Below are 26,704 nucleotides of genomic sequence, written 5' to 3' on the forward strand. Positions count from 1 at the left end.
GCCATATATACACATTTTTTCCCCCTTTGGCACTGACTTCGAACTGAGCTGCAGTTTCATTAAGGATTAAACCCCAGTTACCTTTGGACATTTGGGGAGCATGCACTAACACATTTTGCCACTAGGGTGTGCTGTAACATTATGTTTACCGCACTGTTTCATCTGATGGGAAAACACAACATTTTGACAGTGTGTATTCTGACCGCCAGGGGTCGTCCAAGTTCAAACTTGTTGATCTTTGGAACCCGAATGTATTGGTTGATTGCAGCTGTAGAAACTATTTGGAACGTTACCGAGAATACGTTTCATAAAGCGCTCCGTATAATCTGGTGTATCCGAAGTAATTTAATTTCTACGGTAAGTAGAGTGCAAGAGTGACTTACAGATGCACGAATGCATCTTTGCATGTTTCTCTTTAATGAAGGAAACATGTAATTTTAAGAGTTTACTCTCCTATACTGTATACAATAATGTAAATGTACAGTGTGCAGCAAGACCCACTGTGTTGTAAGGCTGTTTGGTTGATGATTTAACACATTAAAAATGGAGAATGTGCTTGCTGGCTGTTTTACCAATGAACTTATTTGAAATTATTGCTGATTTGCAGGGTTGTCATGCAATCTTACAAAGGAATTTTTCCCAGTAAATTGTTTGTGAAAACTCCTAGCCTGTTAACACCAGTGATTTGGCCCAGTGTCATTATCTGATGAGAACTGATAAAAGAGTCCTAAAATATCATTTCTTAGACCCATTTCTTTTTGCTGCAGTAACTGCCTGAGAAGTCAAACAAAAAGCTTTTTAAAGCTAAAATATGTGCTATTTTCTGCTCCTGACTGCACACTGAAGGACTGCATTCCACTATGCACATTGATTTCTGTAGGAAACACTATGGATGCAAAGTTAAGTCCAAATGTGTCAATACCTCTTAAACTACTCCTGCTCAACTGCAGGCTTGGATTTTACAATCAGCTGAACTGCACAACCTGGAAGACAACCATCTCACAAGCATATTTTATCCCTGGCAAAGTCACCAGTGTTTCAGACAAGAATACCCTTGGTGCTTTCAATGAACTGAGGCTGGCCGGTACACTGATGGTATGCTGGCGCTTACTGTGTGCGTGTGTGTGCATGCTGTGTGTGGGGTGGGCGGCTGGGTGGGTGGCTGGCTTTTGCTGATGGTCTGTAGCCCCGCCCTCTAATAGAAACCATGCAGATTTCAATGGATCAGCTCTACTCGGCCTCTTCTCTACATTGATACCCGGATGACTATTGACTCCGAGCCAGTGGGTACTACTTTATTTCCATATAGACGCGGATGGATCACAGCCTCATCACTTGCAAAGAAGAAAAGGGCCATTTAACAACTTTTTTTTTTACGATAATCATATTCATCCACGCCGTCATTTTTCCTGTGGTAATGACTTGCCCCTGCTGCCTTTTGTTCTATTAAATACTATGCTTGCAGAGTCAATGTTTTGATTGTGATGAGTATGAGACGGAATTTCGAGTCAGTTGTGAAGAAATTGATATATAAGTCATTCTTATGTATTCTCATAAATAACAGTGAGCAATTTCTGTTGTGTGCAGCTCAAACCTCACCTATGGTAGAACGTCAGCGTGAACTGCGGGACTCGAATTAACCCCATGTGCTCAAATTTTGGGCATGGAATTAATTCAACCACACGAGCGTCTTTTCCGTTCGAGTAAGCTGAGCTAAAAGTCGTTAAGAAGCATGAAACTTGTTATAGAAAAATATAATGGTTCTAGACTTTTTGATATTTAAAACGCTTGGATCAAAAGGGAAATGTCGACATAGGCTATTCCATGTAGTTGCCTAGTAGTGCAGTTACACGATGCTGTGGACGACTGATGTTGAAGAGGAACTATGGAATATTGTTGGGCAGCTCTGCGAATATAGAAACACACAAACTGTCATCTGTGGGATGCGATTGTGTCATAACCAAAGAGAAATATTTACACAATAACAAAACGTTTCGTTCGAGTGTCGTTTATCAACATTTGTTATTTCAAGTTAACACATTCAAAAAATTGAAGTCAGTGTACCCACAGCATGTGCAACAGTACATTGGCTGAAACAAAAATAGGTGAAATGGCGTTCAGAGTGTCCCTACTGGTCCTGCATTATTGTTTGTTGGTCGATTAACATTTTGGAAATTATTGAGGGCTGATTGTGATTCATGCCTTGGAAGGGTTAAAGCATTCAAGATTGTCGAAGATTATGGGTCCGACGTCAGAGACAGAAGGGGGAGAGTAGGGAAAGACAGTGGGACACAGAGACACACGCAAAAAATAAATAAATAAATAAATAACATGTAAAAAAAAAATCATGTTCGGTGTTTAATGCAACGTACGGGGTAGCATATTGTAGCAGGTGAAGAACGATAGTAGCATTGGATACTACAAAAGGAAAAGGAAATAAGTTCAGAGGCTTTCAAGTTCGGACTTTTTGTAAAAATAAAAGAAATAATATTTGTATACATATATTTAAGTGTGGAAGATGGCAGCAAACATGTACAGGGTTGGAGGTGGGTAAGTTTGGATGCTTCCAAAACTGCACGGGGGTTTGGAAAGGGGGAGGGGTGAATCTAGCGGGTCTGCTGGCAGTTTTTTGAATAGATATTTTTTTTGCCTTACCCAACTTTTTCATTGAGGAAAAATCGTTTTGCTCATGCTTATAAAACGGTAGCATTAACCTTTCTATTTGGTAATTGTATATATGTTAGTTTCCCCCTTACTATTCATTTGACGGAACCACACAGAGAGGCATTACAATGTATCAAGCTTGCGGTTCAGCGAATGCGTGGTATCGGCTAACTACAGGCTATGTACGCATTCCCAGTTTACCGAATAGAAATGTTTGTTTTTTATTATTTATAAGAACAACCGAATGCATGGCTAAGCAAACACATTATTTCCAGCACCACGTTATTACTTTCCAGTGTTTTAGTCAAATGCTAATGTCTCTTTTTGTAAACGTTGAATCATTTTAATAATATTACCCCACGAATTGACATTTTTTAAAATTTCAACATAAAGCCATAGTAGGATAACGGTGTTCTATATAATCACAAAAACGGATGTCACTGACTGGTCTGAGAATAGATAAAATCCGTCTTCTAGTCTGTTATATAATGATCGTGCCACCGTTTATAACAAAAGATCAGGGTGAAACGAGGGCATCACTGTGGTAGTCTTGTGCTCTGCTTCTAATGGCGACGGCTAGACAGGAGCGCTCTCCGCTGCTTTCGTAACCTACGAGGTAATGCGGAGCAGAAAACGTGACGCTTCGATTTACTCAGTGTTTGTGATGTTTTGAGTGATATATCCATGTTGCAATGAGGATTTGCATTTTGTCAAACTGCATGCACCTGGCCATTGTTTAATATCAGTATTACTGTACCAAGCAAACACACACATACGCACGCACACACACAAACTGAGAATTCCTTGTTTGGAGCCAAATTTTTAACATTTTTTCTGGGACAAGATAAATACCAGCATAGATATCAGCACTCCATCCTATTCACCTGTCACATATCCACAGTTTACCTATGTTGGTCCCAATCAATGACTCATAATCAATATTGGCATCTGTATCTGCAATCTTATTCACATAAACAGTCTTGGCAGGGACATTGAAAGCATATTTGGTTAAATTTTCAGATGATACAAAATTGGGAGGTTTAGTTAACAGTTTTGAATATACTAAAGTAATCCAATAAGATTTAAACAGAGTCCTGAAATGAGTGGAAACCTGGCAAATGAAATTCGATATAGCTAAGTTGTAAACTTCTACATGTGGGACATAAAAGCGTAAGACAGGATTATGGGCAGAAAAAACTGGAATGTTCTCAGTTTGAAAAAGTAATAGTTGATCAAATAGTTGTAGCAGTAAAAAGGGTCAACAGGATGCTGGGATATATAGTAAAAATATTGAATATAAATCCAAGGAAGTTATACGTATGTTATATATTACCTTTGTCAGACCACATTTAGAGCACTATGTGTAGTTCTGGGGACCACACTAAAATAAAGATATAGAGGCCCTGGAAAAGGTTCAAAGAAGGGCAACTAAATTGGCTCCTGGTATGAAAGATAAAAGTTGTGAGGGAACACTTAAGATACTTAATCTCTTCAGGCTTAGTTAAAGGAGACTTATGGCCAATTCCATTGAGGCTTTTAAATTCATAAAAGGGAATGGAAATGAGCAAAAGGTAAAATCTGCACAGACATTAGGAAGTATTTCTTCACATAGAGAGCAGTCGCCATGTGGAATAGTTTGCCAGATCATGTAGTAGAGGCAGAAACTCTGGGGGTTGTCAAGACCAGGCTTGCTACAGCGCTGGATATTATCTAGTTTGTTGGTAAACAGTGAGCACTAGATACCATTTAGTGGAAGAAAAAGTGTGAGCATTGTTGGGATGAAATGGTAGCCTACAGTAAAATATTTTTTCACGCAGAGAGTAGTCAATGTATGGAATAGCCTGCCAGGTCACGTAGTAGAGGTAGAAACTCTGGGGATTTTCAAGACTAGGCTTGATACGGTGTTAGATACTATTTAGTCTGTGGGTAATCAGAGCACTAATTTAGTCAGGAAAATGGCGAGCATTGTTGGGCTGAATGGCCTGTTCTTGTCATTATGTTATGTTATGTTATTAGGTATGCATACAGTCTGGACCTTCATCACAATTCCTGATGAGAAATTCTGGAATAATTTCAGGTAAATTTTATTTAATATGCACTCATTGTTTTACTGTCCTGCAAGATTATTTCGTTTTTTGAAATGCTAGGGCAAAAGATGGCACTACAAATTTCATCAGGCGTCTTGGCAAGAAATTGCTCTTTCCGTCTTTTTCCCATGAGCGTGTTAGACATTATCCTTACCAGACTGACACTATACAAAGTGTAGCTCTGAATTTGATGAGCGGAGAGTTTCACCAAGCATTCACAGTTTCTAGCTTCTCACATTTTAATCAGTCAGATGCTTTTCTGCAGCTTCTTGCAAAATAGGCCTAAATCTCAGAGGTACCCTACCAACATGTGAAAGCTACATGACAAGCCCCATCATTTTTTCTTTTTCAATTGTCAGTGTGGGAAAATGCACACTGAGAAGTTACTGTTTATGCTAATGCTTCATTATCATTGTTATGGTTTTTCTTACCACTGCATAGAAACCTCGGAACAACACCTTAATATTGATATTGTATTGCTTTTACATGCACAGTGCATGCAAGTATAGATGCAAGGTATTGCTGTAGATTTCAAGAAATCAATTAATATGTATCAAAAAACATAAATCAACAGCTCCCCCTCTCATGACCTCAGTTAAACATTAAGGCGCTGACTATGGCCTTAGTCAGATGTGTTCATCTGTCAGAAGGTTCGAGCAGTAGAGTCGCCAACTCGATGGAACAAAATTCCTGAAATTTTTTTTTTTTTTGTGACACCCACCCAACCTATGAACTATATTTGGACATCCAGCTATCTTCACTTAGCTAAAGGGGCATGTCTTGTAGCTATGGATGTGCTTTCTAGGTCTTGTCTTGGTGTCGGCAAACCACAGCTATGCCCTTCTAAGATTTGACGCTGTTGCCAATATTTAAAGTATACTAAAGACATTTGGATCTGAGATCCACCCATCGATTCATCCATTAAGTAACCCGCTTATGCCTGGTCAGAGTCGTGGGAGAGCTGGAGCCTTTCCCAGCATGCATTGGACAGGTGCACCACTGGACACACCATTCACTCACACACTCATAATAATGGGCAATAGACTCTCCAAACAGTGCCGTGGAAATGAATGTCCCCTTCCTGATTTCTTCTATTGTTGCATATTTGTTGCACTGAATGGTTTCAGATCTTTAGACAAAATGTAATATTAGACAAAAGGAACCTCAGTAAACAGAAAACACATTTTAAAAATTAGTATTTCATGGAAAGCACACATATCACCCATACAAAAAAATAATTTCCATCTTAAACTTAATACCTGGTTACACCACCTTCAGCAGCGACAATGGCAAACAAACACTTTCTATAATTTGATATCGGTCTCACACATTGCAGTCGAGTAATTTTAGCCCACTCATCTTTTCAGACCTGCATTAATTCAGACAGATTTCTGGGTTTTCGAGCATGAACTGCTGGTTTCAGGTCCTGCCACAGCATCTCCATTGGGTTCAAGTCAGGACTTTGACTAGGCCACTCCAAAACTTTCATTTGGTTTCTTTTCAGCCATTCAGACGTGGACTTGCTTTTGTGTTTTTGATCATTGTCTTGTTGCATAACCCAGTTATACTTCACCTTCAGTTCACAGACAGATGACTGGACACTTGGGTGATAACAGTTTTATTAAATTAATTAAATAATGTTTTGAAAACGTGTTTTGTGTGTCCCTTTGACTAATATTACATTTTGCCTCAAGATCTGAAACCATTCAGTGTGATAAATGAGCAACAATAGACGAAATCAAGAAGGGGACAAATACTTTTTCACAGCACTGTTACCTGCTTGTCTTTGGACTGTGGGACCTTCTCGCTGTGAGCCGACAGCACTCCTCACTCCACCAGTGTGCCGCCGAGATTTGAGATCAAAAGATGAATATGAGACCAAAGGATAGACAATCAGCTTCTATTTCCTGATATTTACATTCATGTGTTTTTCTTTTTTGTTTCATTAGAAAAGGAGGATAAGATCAGAAGTTATTCGCGCATAACTTTGCCTATTTGTGATTTTCTATGAGGAGGATTTCTCTTTTTAAAAATGGCGTATCCCTTAGTAAGTGCAGCGACGCTATTGCCTTTGCTACATCAGAATATGCTTTTTTGCATCTAAAATATCTTAATGGTCTCATGTGGGAGCGGGAGGGTTAATACAGGGTAAGGATGGCTGGACTTGGGATCCTACGTAAGCGTTAGCATAAAGCGAGCGCAGAACGTGGTGTACTGTCTCCGCAGATACGCAGTTAAGGATAGTAGAATAAACCATAACCGCCCACCCCTTCCAAAATAATGCAAATAATAGGAATAATAACTGTTAAAGCGTCTGCAGGCGTTTATTTTTCTCTTGGATAGTCACTAAGCCAAGCTGATACAATGGGTAATCAGGCATCATTAAGTGAAATCGCCTGGCCGCTACATGTTCTTTAACATTTGGCAATCACATTTTGTTTATTGTTAGTGCCAAGGTGGAAGATGGCAGCGAACATGTACAGGGTAGGAGGTGGGTAAGTTTGGTAACTTAATCATTATGATTTATAGAGCCGTTTCGGTTTCACAGTGGCGACGTCCACAGTATGGCTTTCACAAAATCAAAACCAACTTGTTCTTGCTTCTTCACATGAACTAAAAGTTCGACACAACCGCTTGGTGTAGTTTTCGTCGCTAAGCAAAATTAGAAGTACGTTTACGCGATCGAAATGGCTTTTATGGAGTAGGCTAATAGTTATGTTTTAGATGTTTTTATTTTATTTGTTATTATAATAATTTTTTAAATAACGGACAACATGGTCCGACTAAATTTTATGCACGTGTGTTAAAAATTATGTGCTAGAATTTCTGTAGTAAAAAGAAATATTGAAGTGCATTAGCTATGTGCAATTATTTACTGTTATTATTATGGTTATAATAATAATAATAATAATAATAATAATAATAATAATAATTATTATTATTATTATTATTATTATTATAGTTGTCATTTTGTCATGTATGTAAAGTAAAGTACCTCATAAGGCATTTGAAATCATGATTCAAAATCAGTACAGCAAAAATGAGCAAAGAATTATAATGTTCTCCTGAAAAAAGCTTACGTTAGTGACACTGTACCTGCACTGCGAGTAGCATTAGTGCCAGGTTTCACTGGTTTTAATACTGGATTGTTACACTGAACGAGCATGTAGGAAGGTTGTATGATTTACACAACTGTCTTCACCGAGGAGTAAGCTATAATACAACAACCATTAATGACAATAGGTTATAGTGCTTTACTAACATTTAATATATTCTGTTTTAACTGCTGCCTTTGCTGTTGTTCTGCAGATATTATCTTCCCCCTTGTGGTTCATCAGTCAGTGGTTTAAATCAATGTTAATTTTCTGTTGGCACACTTATGGGCACAAGTCTGTCGGCTGACAGCTGTTTGATGATCTCTACCCTGCTTTAGGCACTGTGAACCTTGTTATTATCAGGATAATACAAACACAGGCAACATTCTCAGTCTTTTGTGTCGCTTTTCGCTACAGACTCCCACATGCATGCATATCAATAAGCAGAGTGTGGGAGGGGCAGAAAAAAAGACTAGTTTGGGTGGGCTGATGGCAGGAGTGGTGACAGCCCGCCTTCGAAGAAAAAAACACAGCACGTGAAAATCCAATTTGTAGTGATGTCTCTAGATGGAATTAAATGCATAGATTTTGCTGTGCTGCACAAAAGCAGGACGACACCTTGGCCCCGGTGATGTTGCTCTGAGCTGCGGATTGGCATACCGCATATTTTGTCAGCCGGTATTTTTTAACCTGTCCCGCCTCGTTGATTAGAAACAGGGTTTTTCCTGTCTCAAAGCAGGCTTTAGGTGGTGACTTTGCGTGACCGCAGCTGCGTTTGGTCTGGATTTACTGCCACTGCCTACTGGATCCATTGTCTCCATAATAGCTACATTTAGGTTTGTGAAGTCTTCATGAGACCACCACAATGCATTGAGATGTAGGCTATAAGAAATGAACATTTTAAAAGGTGACAATTAAAATGTGTATTGGAGAAGTGCCAGAATGGGGGGTGGGGGCGGAGGGGATATAGCCTATGAAAGCTTAACACATTGTAAGGAATATAGGTTTTTGGAATTGCAGTATGTCTTGAAATACAATTTAAATATTTGTCACTAATTACGTGGGGTACAATATTCACCCTAATTAATATTGAACTTAACAAATTTGCACAAATGCCACCTTGATGTATTTAAACTATTTTTATTAATTCACTCAAAGAATGCTTAAAATTCCTTTTTGTCACTGATGTTTCTTCTACCATGCAACAATATTAAATGTTTTTTTTTCAGAATTTTATTTTTCAGTTCAATCTGCACATATAGGCAAAAACAGTGTAGGTTAATGACATTACAGTAGAATCGAATTGCCAAATCCTGAACCATTTCCCATTCATTCCGGGCGACATAGCTCAGGAGGTAAGACCGATTGTCTGGCAGTCGGAGGGTTGCCGGTTCAAACCCCGCCCTGGGCGTGTCGAAGTGTCCTTGAGCAAGACACCTAACCCCTAACTGCTCTGGCGAATGAGAGGCATCAATTGTAAAGCGCTTTGGATAAAAGCGCTATATAAATGCAGTCCATTTACCATTTACCATTCCATTGTAAAGAGATCACATATTTCGGATATTATCACGGAATTATGTACAATTACATTGCATACTTATCTATAAATATATGTCAAAAGCCAGCAGATACCTCTTAAATAAAACGACAATTGCCCTATAAAGACACACAAACTGGTGAAATTTCTGAAGGTAGGCAGTTTCTATTGAGACGTCTCAGTGGCACGCATGGTTTTTGGCGCTCTGTCTGCTATCTCATATTTTTATACAATTAAGCAGATTCAAAGTTAATTTAGCATGTATAAGATTACACGTAAACTTGAAAGCAGTCAATACTTTGAAAACATGAAATGCAGTATCATTCATGAACAAGTTATACCAATAACTGCACAGACCATTTCTTATTTTTTTCCTTTTATTTTTGCCTGATTTTTCCTATATGTGTCTTAGGTGGCTTGAAAAAATACTTCTAGGCAGCTGGGCTAAGACATATTAATGCAGGAAAGCCCCTGAGAAGAAGTAATTGGGGGAATAGGGTGTTGGAAGCGAAGACGTGTTGGTTAGGTGTAGCCCCAGGCGAAACTGTGGAATCCCAGAGAGAAGTGAGTCTGCTGAGATGGTGGGGCCTGGGGGGGCCTGGGGGGGCCTGGGGCGGTGGGGGGGTGGGGCTGGGGGGGCACATGAGGAGTAGAGCAGATACTCTACTGGAGTTCATAAATGCATGAACCCCCAGGGCCCCCCCTGGCCCCCCCTGGCCCTGCAGGGCCGGCCCGTGGCATAAACGCTCTATGTGGTTGTTTAGGGCTACAACCGCTGTGGTGGGGGGGTGGGGCGGTTGGGATGGGGGGGGGGGGGGGCACACGACCACGAGGGGGGGCCAAACGATCCAATGTTTATCTAAGGTAAATAACATTATTTTTATAATTACGTTATTCATCCCCTATCGCGGAAATAGCGGTATACATTTTAAATCGAATGGCAACAGAACATGAAATATCAATCTAATGTAAGAAGGATTTTACCAAGCGAACTCCCCCCTTGCTTGAACAGATTTTTTTTTAGGGCCACCAAACTCCTAGGGCCGGCTGTGGCCCTGTATCTGAGGGACTCCTCATGCTGAGAGTATGAGAAATGGCTTTGCTTGTAAAGGTGTAATGTTCACTGTCTATCATCGTACAACCTGCCGAGGCATTTCCAGTGATGTCTTATGTAAAATATCCAGTGAACAGCACCTTTGAAACAGGCAGGAATTCAGCCCATTCTGAGAGGATGGTCATGGTGGTCTGCCTGTGTGCTTGCTGCTTCAAAGAGTCAAAGGCACTGGTAGCACATTCACTTTTGCTGAGAAACAGGCTGTCCCGTCATTTGGCAAGAAGAAAACCACATAAGCTTTTCCCATGCCAAAATTTTGTTTGTGTCAGTGCTTTTGGATGACACTTTGTTTTAAGGGTTTAGTGTGTTTTCATTTGTTTTATGGAGGAATTGAAGCAGAGGATGACCTTAAGAACTAGGATAACATGATCAATTGTTTTGGCCTAGTAACTCTCATAAGTCTTGCTTATCAGGTTGCTTGCCACTGGAGTAAATCTGTACTGCACAGATGTACTTCATTTTGTGTGCAATGCAGTCAGTACGTCAGCCTACATTTGGACAAATGTGTCTGCATGGTTTTGCATTATTGCTTTGCTTATTTGATGCGTGCATAAAATGCTGGCTGGCTAGCTTAGGTTTTCAGGTAAAGCAGGATACTTACAGTGGCAGTAAAAACATTGTTCTGGGGTGGAAATGGCCATGTAATTAACAAGGTTTTATTTCAGTTTTCTTAACGGCTTTTTTTCATTAACTGAACCTTTAAGGTGTATTATGTGGGCTGACATGGGTAGGTGTAGCTGCAGTGTAAGTGACTGCTCTACAGTGAATGAACCTTGTTCCACAGCCAGTTGGGAGTATGAGGACTTCAAGTTGTTGTGCGTGTCAACATTTTAATTTTTATCTCACGTTTTTGTCCGGACTGCGACGACTACCGGCGGTTGAGAAAGAGGAAAGAGACGAGTTGGTGACGGCAAGATGAGTGTGGGTCCCTTCTGATTTGTTCCGTACAGTCAATGCCAAATAGGGTTGATCCTTCAGAATGACCTTGTGTTGTCAAATAGTATTTCGTACTGTCTGAATGGCAACTGTCCTAGATTCATGCCAGACAGTCTGACCTAATTATCACAAGCTGTTATGACAGGTAAGAGTTTAGACTCCTGATTGCTACAGTAGATTCCTACATAGTTAGGAAAGGAGGGCAGAGAATCTAGTTTTTATGTTATCTGAAAAAAAGTAAAAAATGGGAATTGTGATCAAATGAAAAATATTTCATGGAAGGTAAACAAGTCACAAATCACAAGTTTATCCTAAAGATCCAAAAAATAGGAATCCCGAGTTAACTCCATAAACTTTATGTCATTTAGTAAGAATGAAATATTTGTTTAATATTGTGTCATGAATAATTCAAAATAAAAACTGATAACATCTATAAGGCAATAGTGGAAGTATTACTGAGTAATTTCCGCAGTTCTAATATTCAGTTATTTTTTATGCAAAGGTTGCATTTGAACTGTATTATGAACACTGCTTTTATATATCTACACAATTTTTGTAACATTTAAAGCCATATGCTCAGAATCACAAGCATTTCTGGTGTTCTCCTGAATCTTAGCACATTGTTTTCTTTTCAGACATTACTTCAAAGATCCAGCAAGAACTCCAGAGAAAATTGAGAGCAAATTAGCTGAAGCCCAGATGCCTTTTGTGATGTTGTCAAATTTGTGGTTGCCAGATCTTATATATATATATATATATATATATTATTATTATTATTTTTTGTGTGTAATTTTGATATCATATCTATTCCTTCAGAATAACATGAAATTCCCTGGGAGGGTGGAAGGTTGGGAAGGGGACAGACTGCAGTTTCTAATGTCTGCCTGGAGCATGTTCACTTTTTGGGCTGATAAAACCATGAAGTCTTATCTGAGGTCTCGGAGTCTGTGTGCTTTTCATTTGAAACAAAAATTTCTCAGACTTACAGGCATAAGGTTGCAATATCTTTCTGTGTATGCGCAAGCCACTGATACACAGCCTGCAGCCAATACCCTTGGGGTTCTGGCATCGATTATAACTGCCTGCCTTATGTTTGTCTGCTGCGTAAGTGTCACCTCATTTCAGGAAACGCTAGTTTAATCGTGGAAATGACATTCAGAGTTGAAACTAAACTGACCGTTTTTAGAAATGACCATCGTAGAAACATTGTTAAAACTAAACTGCTAGCTTACCAGCTGTTAGTATGTTATGTAATAGTTTAGCTTGTCAGTTTAATATGATGTCCACTTGTATTATCAATTCTGACACAGTAAGAGCAAGAGACTGTATATTTTAAAATACAAATACAGAAATACAGAGGTGATTTTCATGCTAAAACAATTTGGGAAATTGTATACAGTACTGTAGTAATAATGGCACCCCAAAATAGTCATTTTAGCTCATTTTAATTTGAGAAATTATATACAGTATTGTAGTAAAAATGGCACCCCAAAATAGTAGTTTTATCTAATTTAAATTATTTTCCTGTAAACAAAAAAAAAACAAACAAGAAAATACACGTCATATTTTATGCCTCTGCCTTTGCAAGAAAAGCACTTCTAAGTGTTAAAATTTGTATGAATTTGTGGAACTTCTTGGCAGGGAATCTTTTGCATGTCTTCCATGCTCAGCTTTTCAAGATTCTTCAGAAATTTTTTCAGATCAAAGATGACCAGAACACTACCAGAGTTTTTGCTGATTTGGATGTCAGTGTGATTTGGATCTTGCCAGAAGGTCCATTTGCAGCCAAACTGAAGCAAATTGGCAGCTGGAATAAGCTTTGTGGTCAAACTGTATTTGTACTTTATGCACTTCATGATCCCACCTATCTTCATAATGGTCCCAGCACCCATGTAAGCAAAACAGCACCAAACATATTTCACAATAGAGCAAGAAGTTCTTTTCAACGTATGCTTAATCCTTCTGACATCAAGCTGCTTGTGCTGATGTGCATATCCAAAAAGCTGCATTTTTGTCTCATCTGAACATACAGTACACTACCATTCAAGAGTTTGGAATCACTGAGAAATATGTAATAATATATTATGTTTTCGAAGGAAATTGATAATTTTATTCAGCAAGGTAGCCTTAAATTTATCAAAAAAATATATCGATAATGTTACAAATTTCTATTACTGTTTGAAATAACTGTTTTCTAATTCAGTCTTTATGTATGATTGCAAAGCTCCATTTTCAGCAGCCATTACTCCAGTGTACTGACAGCACACTGTTACCTCATCCTTAAGTATTCATGCTGATGTACTCATTTGGAACTAGAGAACGCAGTCCCATTATATTAAGCTCAGCTGAAAACAATTGTGCTGTTTAATTATGCTACAAAATATATTTATTTCTGTTGCCACGGTATCTAGTACACTGGCATGCCATCCAAAACACTCTTTTCCGACCATCTACCATTCAATATTTGTGTTTTGCTCATTTTAACCAGTTTGCTGTTTCAGAAGTGGCCCATAAGGCCAGCATCCCAGAGTCGCCTCTTCACTGCTGCGGATGAAACTGATGTTCGGCGAGTACTGTTTGATGAAGCTGCCAGTTGAGGACCTGTGAGGCGTCTGTTTCTCAACCTAGAGACTCTGATGTACATGTTCATGCAGTTGTGCATCTGGGCCTTCCACTTATTTTTGTGGCCTATTTAGATCCAGTTTGCTCTCTTCTTTCACAATAGCAGTGCACACCTTTGAGTGAAATATTCAGTTTCTTGGCAATCTCAAGCATGGAAAAGCCTTCATCTCTCTGAAGAACAATTGACTGACTAGAGAAGTGTCTAGAGAAAGCTGTTTCTTTTTGGCCATTTTTGAAACCAAAATTGAACTTCAGAAATTCCAGTGTACTATATACTGTAGCAACTGAAAGTAATATTTATTAATATCTATTATTTTAGCTTTATTAAACAGCAAAATTGTTTGCAGCTGTGCTTAATATAATGAGAGTGCTTTCTATAGTGAGCACATTAGCACCAATGAGCACATTAGAATGAATATTTAAGGATGAGGTAACAGTGTGCTTACAGTAATTTCAGTAATAGAAAATTGTACAAAACAGTAATAGAAATTTGTAACATGATCAAACTACAAATTTGATAAAACTACTATGTCTTGGTTGTATATTTTAACAATTTAATGCTAAAAGTATCAGTTTCTTTCATAAACATAAACATTTCTCAGTGACTCTAAACCTTTGAATAGTAATGTAAATCTCAGTTTATAATATAATTAGGCCTTGTATTATGTTGATATGTTGCTCTTTATGGGTGTAAATAAATTCAGAGGGCACTCTCTATGCTTAATGTTCTTCATAGGTCAGATATGTTTTTCATACAAATGGAATTTTCACATCCATGAAAACATATGATGTCATGTTTTATTTTTTTCTTTTGGTCATGATTTTCTATCATTTTCAGTGAACATCACGAGATATCATAAACACCACAATGTTTTGGCTCGTTGTATGCAACTATTTCTTACTGAAATCACTGCAAAGTCTTAAGTACACACCAGAGCAATCATTTGCTTTTAGAAACATTACCTCACAGTGACTAAATGTCAAGCTAACTGGCAGTCTTTTTAATATACTGAAAATACATTTATTCCTTTAAACAGTGAGGCTCTTCTTCCCAGAATGGCTAACCTGCAAACCTCTATGGCATTTTGAAGTGCGTTTACACTGTGAAGGTTTGAGAGCAGAAAAGCCATCTTAATTCATTCTGAATGGATGCACTGACATGGTCAGCTGTTTCTGGAGAAATCTCCATGCCAATCCGGCGCGAATGCGTTTTCTCGGTGGCAGCGAATGAATGTGTGCTGCTGATTGGGCTGTGTGACGCAGGGTGTAGGGGTGCGCTCCGTGCTCAGGCCACTTGCATTTCACAGAGGTGCTGTAGGCTGCTGATTGGAAGCCCAGAGCTGTGACCAAACACCTTCATCAGCACATGATGTTGCTCATGATTTCCTTACTGAGGTCACCGAGACTTACAGCTGCAGTCCGCAGGTCATTTCAACTTCCCATTTCAGGAGAATAAAAATGCACCTAAATAAAAAATAAAAAAACACTTTTCAGTTTACAAGTTACTTATACACTATGCCATTCTGTCACATAATGTATACTATTAGTGTGTACATATGACATTATTCAGAAGAAAGGGCATAGAATCACATATTAGCTTTGAAAAGATTAAATAAGAATCTGAGTTCTTGTTTTTTCTTGTCTTACACAAATCCACCTTTATTTTTCACATAAACAGTTATTAGTCCTTTGAGCTGGACCTATGCAAGTAGATTCTAGAGGCTTCCAGAAGTCTATTAATAGCAATGTTCCATCATTCCCTTTGTTGTGCTGAGCAGCAGCCACGGTACACATTACTTTGATTTTTTATTTTAATTTTTTTTGGCTAATAAGCAGTATTATGGTCATAGTCTGTCATTGTTGCACACATGAGTCTGGACATATCTGGGGCTCGCTGTCCGCGGTTAATTATGAAGGAATCCATCCTGAAGGAGAACATTTGTTCCCCCTCCCCCACCTTTCGCCAGATGGAACCATTGAGGGCACATGGCCAGTGTCTGGCTGGCTCTGGCTGGCTCTGGCTGGCTCTGGCTGGCATGGCTGACCGGGCCGGCTGGTCTGATGTTACGTCATGATCACAGTGTCGTTATTGCCTGGAGGATCAGGATGTTCGGTGAGAGCTTTTGTCCTAGGCTCCATCATTTCATTGATCATTTCAGTGTGGGTCTGATAAACTATGGAAAAGAGAACTAGCACTACATTCCGAATGGGCTGAAAATAACTATAAGAATTCCTTGCTACTTCTAATTTGTTGAGGAGTCTGGATGCAAGCTTCCCATTCTCAATTATTATCCTGCCAGTCTAGCATGTGAAATACATTTAGCACAAGTAAAATTACCACTAATGGCAGAAGAGACATATTACACTCAGAGCCCGGGCATGAAAATGGATTTTCTATCCGTTTGCTCCGAGCAGAATCAGAATTTCAACATTTCTGTTCCTTTGTTCCACCTGCAGCATAACGTTCCTGAACTGGTTTGAAATAAATAAAAAAAAACAGGTAATTTAGTTCCTTTTCTCTCACCTGGCAAACATAGAAACCAGCCTAGTTGCCCATCTCAAAGCCTACTTGAGACTGTGTTTCTGAAAATAATAATAAACACGGGTAAGGTGATGAGTTATTTTTTAGTTGTGCATCATTCATTCTATGAGGTGCATGTGGCTTTTGACAGCTGTTTTTGCTATATGCAAGTTTATTTTTTTTTTACCAGAAGTATTTTTTCAGCATTTTGTAGGCTAATTGTTAACAGTCTTTTAGTGACTAACAGATCACATAGTTTTGATATAAAGTAGCATACCTGCCATCCCAATCTCAAATCTTTAATTGTGAGCCTCTTGCTGTGTACCACATGGTATTGTGTGCCAAGCTGTGTATGAATCACTTTGTTAACACTTGTTGCATTTTTTGGATTACTCCAAACTCATTATGGTGTGAGTTTCTTTACCGAATCAATGAGCACTCTATCACACCTGGTTAGTTTGTTACATCTTCAGTGAAGACATGTATAAAAATTTACATTTATCAAATTTTACTTGATTCACTGGGGCAAAACCTCTTCACTGAAGAGGACATTGCATATAAGTGCGTTCCTTCCAATGGACTATGACAGGGGTGCCTGATCCTGATCCTGGAGGTCTAACATCCTGTAAGTTTTCATTCCAACCCTAATTTGACACACCTGATTCTACTGATTAGAAGCTCAATGAGATCTTTAGCTGTTGAATGAGGTGTGCATTGTTCGAGTTGTTGCGAAAACGTACAGGATGGTACATCTCTGGGAACAGGATTTTGCATCCCTGTACTATGATATAACATGATTCTACTTTTGTTTGCAACGGGTTCATCTCAAATGAATAGTTCTTCAAGCATTCATGAGTGTAAATATTGATATATAAACAACGACATTGCATGGCCTGGTTGGTCGTTTTTTTTTTTCATTTCTCTCATAGCACTGATAGAAAATATCCTCAAGGTCATGACCTCAGCTAATAACACACAGTGAATCAGTGCCAACATAGAGAAATAGAGGCAATTGCATGTCCTTTCAGCGTTGAGAAAGTGATGTAACCTACCTGCAGGATAACCACAGTGGCTGTATACAATTATACATTTTCCTTCCTTCACTCCGTGGTTAACTGTGCAGTATCATTACACAATGGGATCATGGGGCCCATCCACACACTGGAACAGAGCCTTAACAGATACCAGTCTGTGGGACCCATCCACACACAGGAACAGTGCCTGGTAACAGATACTGGTATTGTATCCTGACTGTGCCAGTGCAACCTGTTGCCAGTAGACAAATAATTGACTGTAATGTCATCCAGGGAAGGAGGATTGAGCTAGCTGGAATGACTGTGTATAATTGCTCACCAGTGACCCCTGCTGGTCAGTGACGCGATCACAATCAGCTTTCTCAAGCTGAAATGAAGTGTCTTTCCCTGACTTTTGTCGGTACAAGCTCAGCTTGCGGACTGCAGTGTGAAAAGAAGAATTGGCTTCACAGAAGACCTTCTGGAGGAGAATACATGCCTGTCTGTGCCCTCCCAAACTGCAAGAATAGAACATTAGGCATTAAATAATTTGTAAACAAAAGGCACACATGGTTTTGGTTTTACACCATATGCGTCAAGAAAACCTGATTGGATTGGTAACCAGCCAATGAACCATAGAGACCCTTGTCTGTTTGTCAGCTTCTCATATCTGTAATGACAGACCACACAGAAGAAAAGCCCAAGACTGTTTCCTGTGAAAAAATGTTTTCCACAGACAGCATAGCCCATACCCCACAGAGAGCCTCTGAGCTCAGGAGTTCAATCCCTGACAGTAGGCTTGTTTTTTTTATCGCTGCTGAACAGATGCACTGATTGTTATATTATCTGGATGGTTCATACCACAGTATCTGCTGAGCCCACCATATCAGCCCATCCATATTTTATAGAGCCCAGTAAATCTGTGAAGCAATGATCACAGGAAAATTCTAGCACAGGAAAAAGGGGGGGGGGGGGTTGTCAGGTGGTTCTGTGGATAAACATGAGAAAAATGTCAAATAAATGTCCCCCCTGCAGGCAGAGAGATAAAGCGGAGATCTTTTTATCGATAGGCCCCAGAGACTTCGTCTGAAGCCAGAGACGTCTGTTGAAGTGTGTTCTCCACACTGACAACACTTCCAGGCGCTCTTCTAGTTTTGGAGACTTAGCGGCACACGTTATCAAATTAGTCCCGTTCTGCACATCATCGCATAGCTGAAGTGCCTGCAAAGTGTTGCAGGACCACATTGTGAACTGGTGAATTTTCACTGTTCATCAGGGTGTGGGGAACAGGCATATAAACACATCACCTTTGTGCATCTCTCTCTCTCTCTCTCTCTCTCTCAGAGCAGTCCACTGTGAAGCTAGAACAAAGCGCATGCATTGTTTCACAGACAGGACTAAGCTGTTAACAGCATTAAAACTTTGTATCATTGTTTATATTGTTTATTATACTGTTGCCATAGTTAACCCTGCAGATTTATATTGTATTTCACATGCAATTAGGAACCCCATCTCTTGTTTGTTGGATCATTATAAGTCGGATGCAATATATTTATTTCTGGAGATTTCCTGGATCTAACAGACTGCACTTTATGTCCTGTTTGTTTGGTAATGTAGAGCATTGAAGCCATAACTTGGCCATGTTAAATGAAATATGTTTTCCCATGTGCTATAATAACTTTACATTCCCGTACAACAAGTATTATTATAATAATTATTTGCATCACTCTGAATTTTCATATCTATTTGTTTTTATAATTGTATGTTTTTCCAAATGACAAGAGCCCAAGGATTAAAACCCATAATTCAGCTCACAGCATTTACTCTTGTGTTTTTCTTTCAGATTATGTCTACTTTGAAAACTCCTCAAGCAATCCGTATTCAGTTAGACGAATAGAGGAGCTCAACAAGGTACGGTACAGTGTTGTAACTTTATTTTCCTTTGGGTGCCCATAATATAAGCAGCCATGGAGAGAAGATCACACATCACAACGATTGCTTTGGGATTTGTTTTCAAGAGAGGTGGTTACACTAAAAATTTGAAAAAGTATGAATTTTAAAATATATCTTAGGAAAGATAAAAGCTATATATTACAATGTGTACAATCAGCATACTGTGATTTGAAAAAGAAAGTACACCCTCTTGCAATTATATTGTTTTACATTTTTTTTTACAATTGTTTTTACAATGTTATATTATTAAATTCTACCAAACCCTTATCAGCATGTCAGCCAAACATGCTGATAAGGTTTTTTAAGGGGTAAAAAATGTATAATAATGCAATGCATTAAAAAAATATATAAATCCATATATACTCTTCAAGCTAAATGGGCCATTTTAGCTGGTCGTTGCACATTTTCATATTGATTGGTTAACTGATCGGGAATGATACGAACACTTCTTCCATATGTTGCCCACACTCCTGGTCCGAAAAAGTGAACAAACAAGTGCCCTTGAATCATTGGGTACACATTATATGTTTGAGCCGGAGTTGGATCTTGTATTTAGAGCCATGGAGGAAAAAAAAAAAGGGCCCTGCAGGAACTGTCCAAAAACAATGTGTGGCAGTCGGTCTGCCGGAGAAGCAGATTGGTCTTGGCTGCGCCGGCTGGTGGAGAGGGCACACGCACCTGGGTTGCGTTAGCTAATCAGCCCAGGTGCTTAAACTGTGCTGCTGTCCACAGTTCGGGGCTGAGACTGGGAGCTCACACCGAGAGCGCAGTTATGATTTTCATTTCGTTTTTGTTTGAGCACAAAAGTCGAGAGAAGTAATCCTCAACTGGGATGCTGCAGGAGCTGGACCCAGCCAGGAAGGCGGGTCAGCTACAGAGTTTTTTGCCCGGAACTCTTGAGGGGGAAGGGAGAAGAGGGTCATTTATTTTATTTCGTGTTTGTGTAGGTGTGCTCTCTCTGGCGTGTGACACAATTATACAGGCCTGAATGCTTGACCCCTACAGTGAGGGGGTCCAGTGGCTCTGTTACGCTGTGGGGGAGTTTACCTGGCATGGTTTGGGTCCACTTGACCCCTTAGAGGGAAAGGTCACTGCAAATTAATACAAAGTTATTCTGAGTGATAACCTTTATCCTATGATGAAACATTTCTATCCTGATGGGAATGGTCTATTCAGCATGACAAGGCCCCCATCCACAGGGCACGAGGGGTCACTGAATGATTTGATGGGTATGAAAAGGATGTGAATCATATGCTATGGCCTTCGCAGTCACCAGATCTCAACCCAGTTGAACACCTGTGGTAGCCATTCATGCCCAAACCATAAGACCCCCACCACTATGTTTCACAGATAATTATGGTATGCTTTGAATCTTGGGCAGTTCCTTTTGGCCTCCACACTCAGCTCTTGCCATCTCTCTGATACAAGTGAATCTTGGTCTTATCTGTCCTCAAGAGTTTTTTTTCAGAACTCTGCAAGCTTTCAGGTACTTCTTAGTAAACTTAGCCATCCTTTTTTTGAAGCTAGTGGTTTGCTTCTTGCAGTGTAGCCTCTGTAGTTCTGTTCATGAGGTCTTCTGTGAACACTGGACAGTAGTCACTGACTCATCTATGCCTGCCTCCTGAAGAGTGTTTTTGATCTGTGGGTCAGGTTTTTGGCTTCATGATGGTGAACATTGAGAATTGTTTAGGCATCAACTGTACAGGTCTTCCTTGACTAACCAGGCCCTGTATGATTACAGAACTCACCAGTACTCTCTTTCTTCTTAATGATGTTCCAAACATTTGATTTTGGTAAGTCTATGGTTTGGCTTATGTCTCTGATTGTTATTTTGATTTTTCAGCCTCATAATGGCTTCCTTAACTTTCATTGGCACAACTCTGGTGCTTGTGTTAACATACGGCAATAACAGACACCAAAGGCAATAAAAAGCCTTGAGTCAAGAATAGATATTGAAAGCTGTCTAATACCTGCACTAAGCAAGCAAGAAGCAATGAACACACCTGAGTAAAAAATTAATAAATGAACAAATGACCTGCAATACAAGCTGAGAATCTGTGATTTAACAACATGTTCGTTGTTTGATTACAAATCTAAAATTGTGGAGTATAGAGAAAAAACATGTCTTTGTCCCAAAGATTATGGTACACTCTATGTACATATATATGTGTGTGTGTGCGTGTGTGTGTGTGTTTGTGTGTAGCATGTAACTAAGTATGTATGTATGTATGTATGAATGTAATGCAGCATTTGTGCTGTGGATAAAAATCAAATAAAATGAAATGTGAGCATATGTTCGTATGTTTGGTAGATGTTTGCTGTGGCCACCCTTGTGCTGGTATTAGGTATTAAACAGGGTATTAAACAGGGATTGCGCAGTATGAGCCAAACCAATAGATTTGCCATATTTAGCCCACAGGGACTGGATCAGTCCACAGACCCCTCTTTTTCCAACCGGTGGGTTGGCTGAGACTGAATTGCCCAGCATCAACCTCTCCTTGACCCTTAGTCCTCAGGGAATGACCTTTCTTTATCTGTGATTTAATCTTCAAGTGGTTCAGAAAGGTTGCGGGTTTGAAAGAAGTATGCTTGTTCCAAACTGCGCACAATGCAAGCTGCTCTCTGGAGAACAATAAAATGAATGAATCCTCCCCCACAACCGTATGGTGTTGTGATTATCGGTAATGTTCTAAACGGTCCCCTGTGGTGCCCGTGTATGCTGGTTCACACTGCGCACCCTTAATTGTATACTCTCTTCTTAATTGCACAGGTCATTCACCCTGGTTGAAATTTCTAACAGTCATCAAAGATGAAGTATATTTCACATATCTCTGTTGCACTTTGGGGAATGTAGTTAATGGTATAGACCATTTTAACTCAGCTGAGTGGAGTAATTAATAAGTCAAATAAAACCTGGATAAGAGAAACAGAGCGTCCTTACTTCCTTCGGAGAGTCGAGTGTGATGACCATTGTGTGAGCTGTTTGGTAAGATGCTGTGCCTCACTTCCTCTTCTTCCTCCTCCTCCTCCTCCTGCAGACGGCCAATGGCAACGTGGAAGCCAAGGTGGTGTGCTTCTACCGAAGGAGGGACATCCCCAGCAACCTCATCGCTTTGGCAGACAAGCACGCCAGTAAGTTTGGCCTTCAGATATGGGGTCCTGCACGTGCTCAGAGCACGCTGGCAACATTGTTCTAACAGTTTGGAAGCGTTTGAAACTGCCGCCTCCTTTGTGGCATTGTTAAATGGTGGCACAGCAGGGTCTGGAGTATTTCTGATGAGTGGTGGGGGTTTAAAGACCCAAGTCATGTGACTGTGACAGCCCTGGCTTTGGCTCAAACCTGTGTTTGAACAGAAAACAGAAACCAGCTTGGATTGTGGGTCAGATCATTTTAGTCAAACAATAGATGAACATACAAAAACAGCGCAGCAGGTTGCAGTGCATTGTGGGATAAAAAACAGCAGGCACAATGGAACTAGGTTATTTTATAATGCAGCAACCCCATTTTTGCAGATTGGTTTGCAGCCATGGCTACCCATTCCCAGCCCCTCGGTAGAGTGCAAGAAGGACAAAGCTCATACCCTTTGCTCCAAAGGCATACGGGCGCATGGACACACACACACACACACACACGCACATACATGCACACACACACACACACACACAGGCACACATGCACACACACACACACACACACACACACACACACACACTCCCACACACGGGTGGCTTTCCAGATCACACACAGACACAGATACATCAGACACAGACGTTTCCATAAAGAACAGTTATTAGTACATTCTAATTTCTGATAAAGTGCCTTTTCGGATTGCTGTTGCTGATTTTACTGGTGAGAAGCGTTTGGAAAATAAATGGCGGTGTTGTCTTTTGCTTTGAGTTCAAGGGTTGGTGGGGCTGGGGAGTGTGGGTGGTTGGATGTAAGCTACTGGTGGGGTAGGGGAGGAGGTCCTAGAAGACTGCAGGCATGAAGGGTCACAGGAGGGCATAGGGATAGGACATAGTGAAGCTTCAGGAACCCCAAAATGGGGTGGAGCTGTTGTATGTTAGCAGTGTCTCACTGGTGTTAACTAGTATACTTTGATGTGGACTACAGAGACCTGTGATTGGTTCACACATGCCAGTGACTGAGTGCACACACCTGCCAGCTCCACCTATCATGAGGGACATGAAGCTTCACGCTCCTATCGCGTGGCAACAGGCAGATTAGGAGGGGCTGCAGGGGAGGAAGAGGAGAAGCACTGTGAATGTTGGCGTTTACACTCGGGGGGTACCACATTGGAAGGGATTACATCATTTAGGCAGTTGTGTCCAGAAAACCCATTTCATAGATGTCTACAAGAGCATTTGTGGGTTTTCAGCTTTTAAGCATTTGTGGGTCGTAAGGCCCATATCAAGGGGGTTAGTGCTGGTTTAGTCAGCCTGTGTTTCAGATGGACACAGCTGGTGCAAGTACAAGATTAATTCGCTGTTCATAAATACTTGTGCTTGCCGATGACGACTCCTACAGTTTGACTTTGATTGGCTAAGGACTGTATGAGTCCTCTCCCTTTGATTGACTATGGACTGCATTAATCCTCTCCCTTTGATTGGCTAAGGACTGCATGAGTCCTCTCCCTTTGATTGGCTAAGGACTGCATGAGTCCTCTCCCTTTGATTGGCTAAGGACTGCATGAGTCCTCTCCCTTTGATTGGCTAAGGACTGCATGAGTCCTCTCCCTTTGATTGGCTAAGGACTGCATGAGTCCTCTCCCTTTGATTGGCTAAGGACTGCATGAGTCCTCTCCCTTTGATTGGCTAAGGACTGCCTAAGTCCTCACCCTTTGATTGGCTAAGGACTGCATGAGTCCTCTCCCTTTGATTGGCTAAGGACTGGCTAAGTCCTCACCCTTTGTCGCAGTTAATGTCATTAGCAGACCGGAGTATGCTATATGAGTGGACTTCTGCCCAATTTCTATGCAGAATTAACCAGTTTACGTTTATAACCCTGTGTAGCATTTGTGAAAAGTGTGGTCAGGCTCTGCACGGTGCACTTTGCATACTGCATTCACGCTTGCGGGATAGTGTACGATGTGCTCTGCAGCAGCGCTGCTTTGAAAAGCAGGCGGGCTGACAGTTAATGTGGCCCACAGCTCACAGGGAGCTCGCTGCCGTTCCCGCTGACTGTAAAAGACGGATGTTTCCAGAAACCCGCGCGCAGAAATCCCCTCGCGGCTCTCCGGGGTCTCCGCGAGTGCCGGCGGTGGAAATCCCGCGGCGGTGGGGACCCGCCGGCCGGGGGCGGCTGGCGTCCCCGCAGCATCTGCTGAGTTTCGCACCCCGCCGCTCAGCTGTTAGCGTCCCGAACCCCAAACCCGCCTGAAGTCCCCCGTGGGGAGGCTCAGACAAGCGAGCCGCTTAACCCCGACGCCGTCAGCTGTGTAAGCAGGCTCCGAGCGGATCGGCGGAGGGGGGCGCGGGAGGGAAAGGCTGGGGGGGCCAGTGTGACAACGCGCCAGTTTCAAATGCAATGCTGCCCACTGGCTCACTAAATGTAGTCATTTTCTAGTTTTTCAACTAATAACAGGACAATTGATCGTTAAAATGTTATTTGGTTTTGGAATTCCATTCAATAAATTAATTAGCATGTTTTTGGTGGTGTTAGATATTTGGTAATCTGATGTGCAGTTTTGTCCCACCCTCTACAAGGGACAATGTAACGGATAATTACTTCAGTGTGGGCAATACATGCAACGACCAATATGGAAGGATAGTAATTTATGCCACATTTAAATAATTTCCCAAGATTTGGTAATAATTAGCAATAATTTGGGATCTGGCACAGGGTATTCTAAGCTTTGATTTAGGAATCTAGCGTGCTGACATGAATGACAGAATTAGCAAGAGGAATTGACTTTAGCTAGCTAGCATGGAATGAGTCCTAAGAATGCAGGTACACAGCACAGTGTCTGACAGTATTTCATGGGTGTGAATGTCAATGGATAATTTTGTAGACGCAGTTATGTTTTGAAATATTATTTTCACTTATTATTATTTTGCTTTCCTACTGTAGTCCTGTGAGAATAGTGTACTTTATATTTTTATGGATTGAATACTCCACAACTAAGGGCATTGCAATTATTTCATTTAACTAACTACCTGCATCACTGCAAGCATTCTCTGTGAAGTTTCTGGACAGATTCCAGACAGGCCAGATTGAATCAATGCTGAGTCCAGTGAATTATCCAGGATTCATTAGTAGAATGTCAAAACAGCACATGGTATTATCATGTTTCTACTCACTGGATTGATATGTGGTTTTTCATTGCACTCAATATTCCCCTCACTCTTCGTGGCCACAGACTGAGCACTAGAAAAGTCAGCAGCACAGGCGCAGACTGAGGACTAAAAAGTCAGCAGCATACCCACAGACTGAGCACAAGAAAAGTCAGCAGCAAATGCCCCACAGACTGAACACAAGAAAAGTCAGCAGCACAGCCACAGACTGAGCACAAGAAAAGTCAGCAGCAAATGCCCCACAGACTGAGCACAAGAAAAGTCAGCAGCAAATGCCCCACAGACTGAGGACTAGAAAAGTCAGCAGCACAGCCACAGACTGAGCACTAGAAAAGTCAGCAGCAAATGCCCCACAGACTGAGCACAAGAAAAGTCAGCAGCAAATGCCCCACAGACTGAGGACTAGAAAAGTCAGCAGCACAACCCACAGACTGAGCACTAGAAAAGTCAGCAGCACAGCCACAGACTGAGCACTAGAAAAGTCAGCAGCACAGCCACAGACTGAGCACTAGAAAAGTCAGCAGCACAGCCACAGACTGAGCACTAGAAAAGTCAGCAGCACAGCCACAGACTGAGCACTAGAAAAGTCAGCAGCACAGCCACAGACTGAGCAGTAGGAAAGTCAGCAGCACAGCCACAGGCTGAGCACTAGAAACGTCAGCAGCATAGCCACAGACTGAGCACTAGAAAAGTCAGCAGCAAGCCACAGACTGAGCACTAGAAAAGTCAGCAGCACAGCCACAGACTGAGCAGTAGGAAAGTCAGCAGCACAGCCACAGGCTGAGCACTAGAAACGTCAGCAGCATAGCCACAGACTGAGCACTAGAAAAGTCAGTATCACAGCCACAAACTGAGCACTAGAAACGTC

General features: G+C 40.8%; 1 protein-coding gene across 1 annotated transcript in view; it reads left to right on the forward strand.

The window, feature by feature from the left end:
- The first annotated feature begins 2,271 nt into the window (after nt 1-2,271).
- Nucleotides 2,272-26,704, forward strand: part of LOC135236940 (metastasis-associated protein MTA1-like) — a 67,634-nt gene continuing 43,201 nt past the window's right edge. The window contains exons 1-3 of the mRNA XM_064303550.1: nt 2,272-2,546; nt 19,433-19,500; nt 22,581-22,674. Of these exons, the coding sequence (XP_064159620.1) occupies nt 2,519-2,546; nt 19,433-19,500; nt 22,581-22,674 (190 nt within the window). The 5' untranslated portion in view covers nt 2,272-2,518. The remainder of the gene's footprint in view (nt 2,547-19,432; nt 19,501-22,580; nt 22,675-26,704) is intronic.

The sequence above is a fragment of the Anguilla rostrata genome, chromosome 12 (assembly GCF_018555375.3).
Source record: "Anguilla rostrata isolate EN2019 chromosome 12, ASM1855537v3, whole genome shotgun sequence".
In the NCBI taxonomy this organism is placed as follows: Eukaryota; Metazoa; Chordata; class Actinopteri; order Anguilliformes; family Anguillidae; genus Anguilla; species Anguilla rostrata.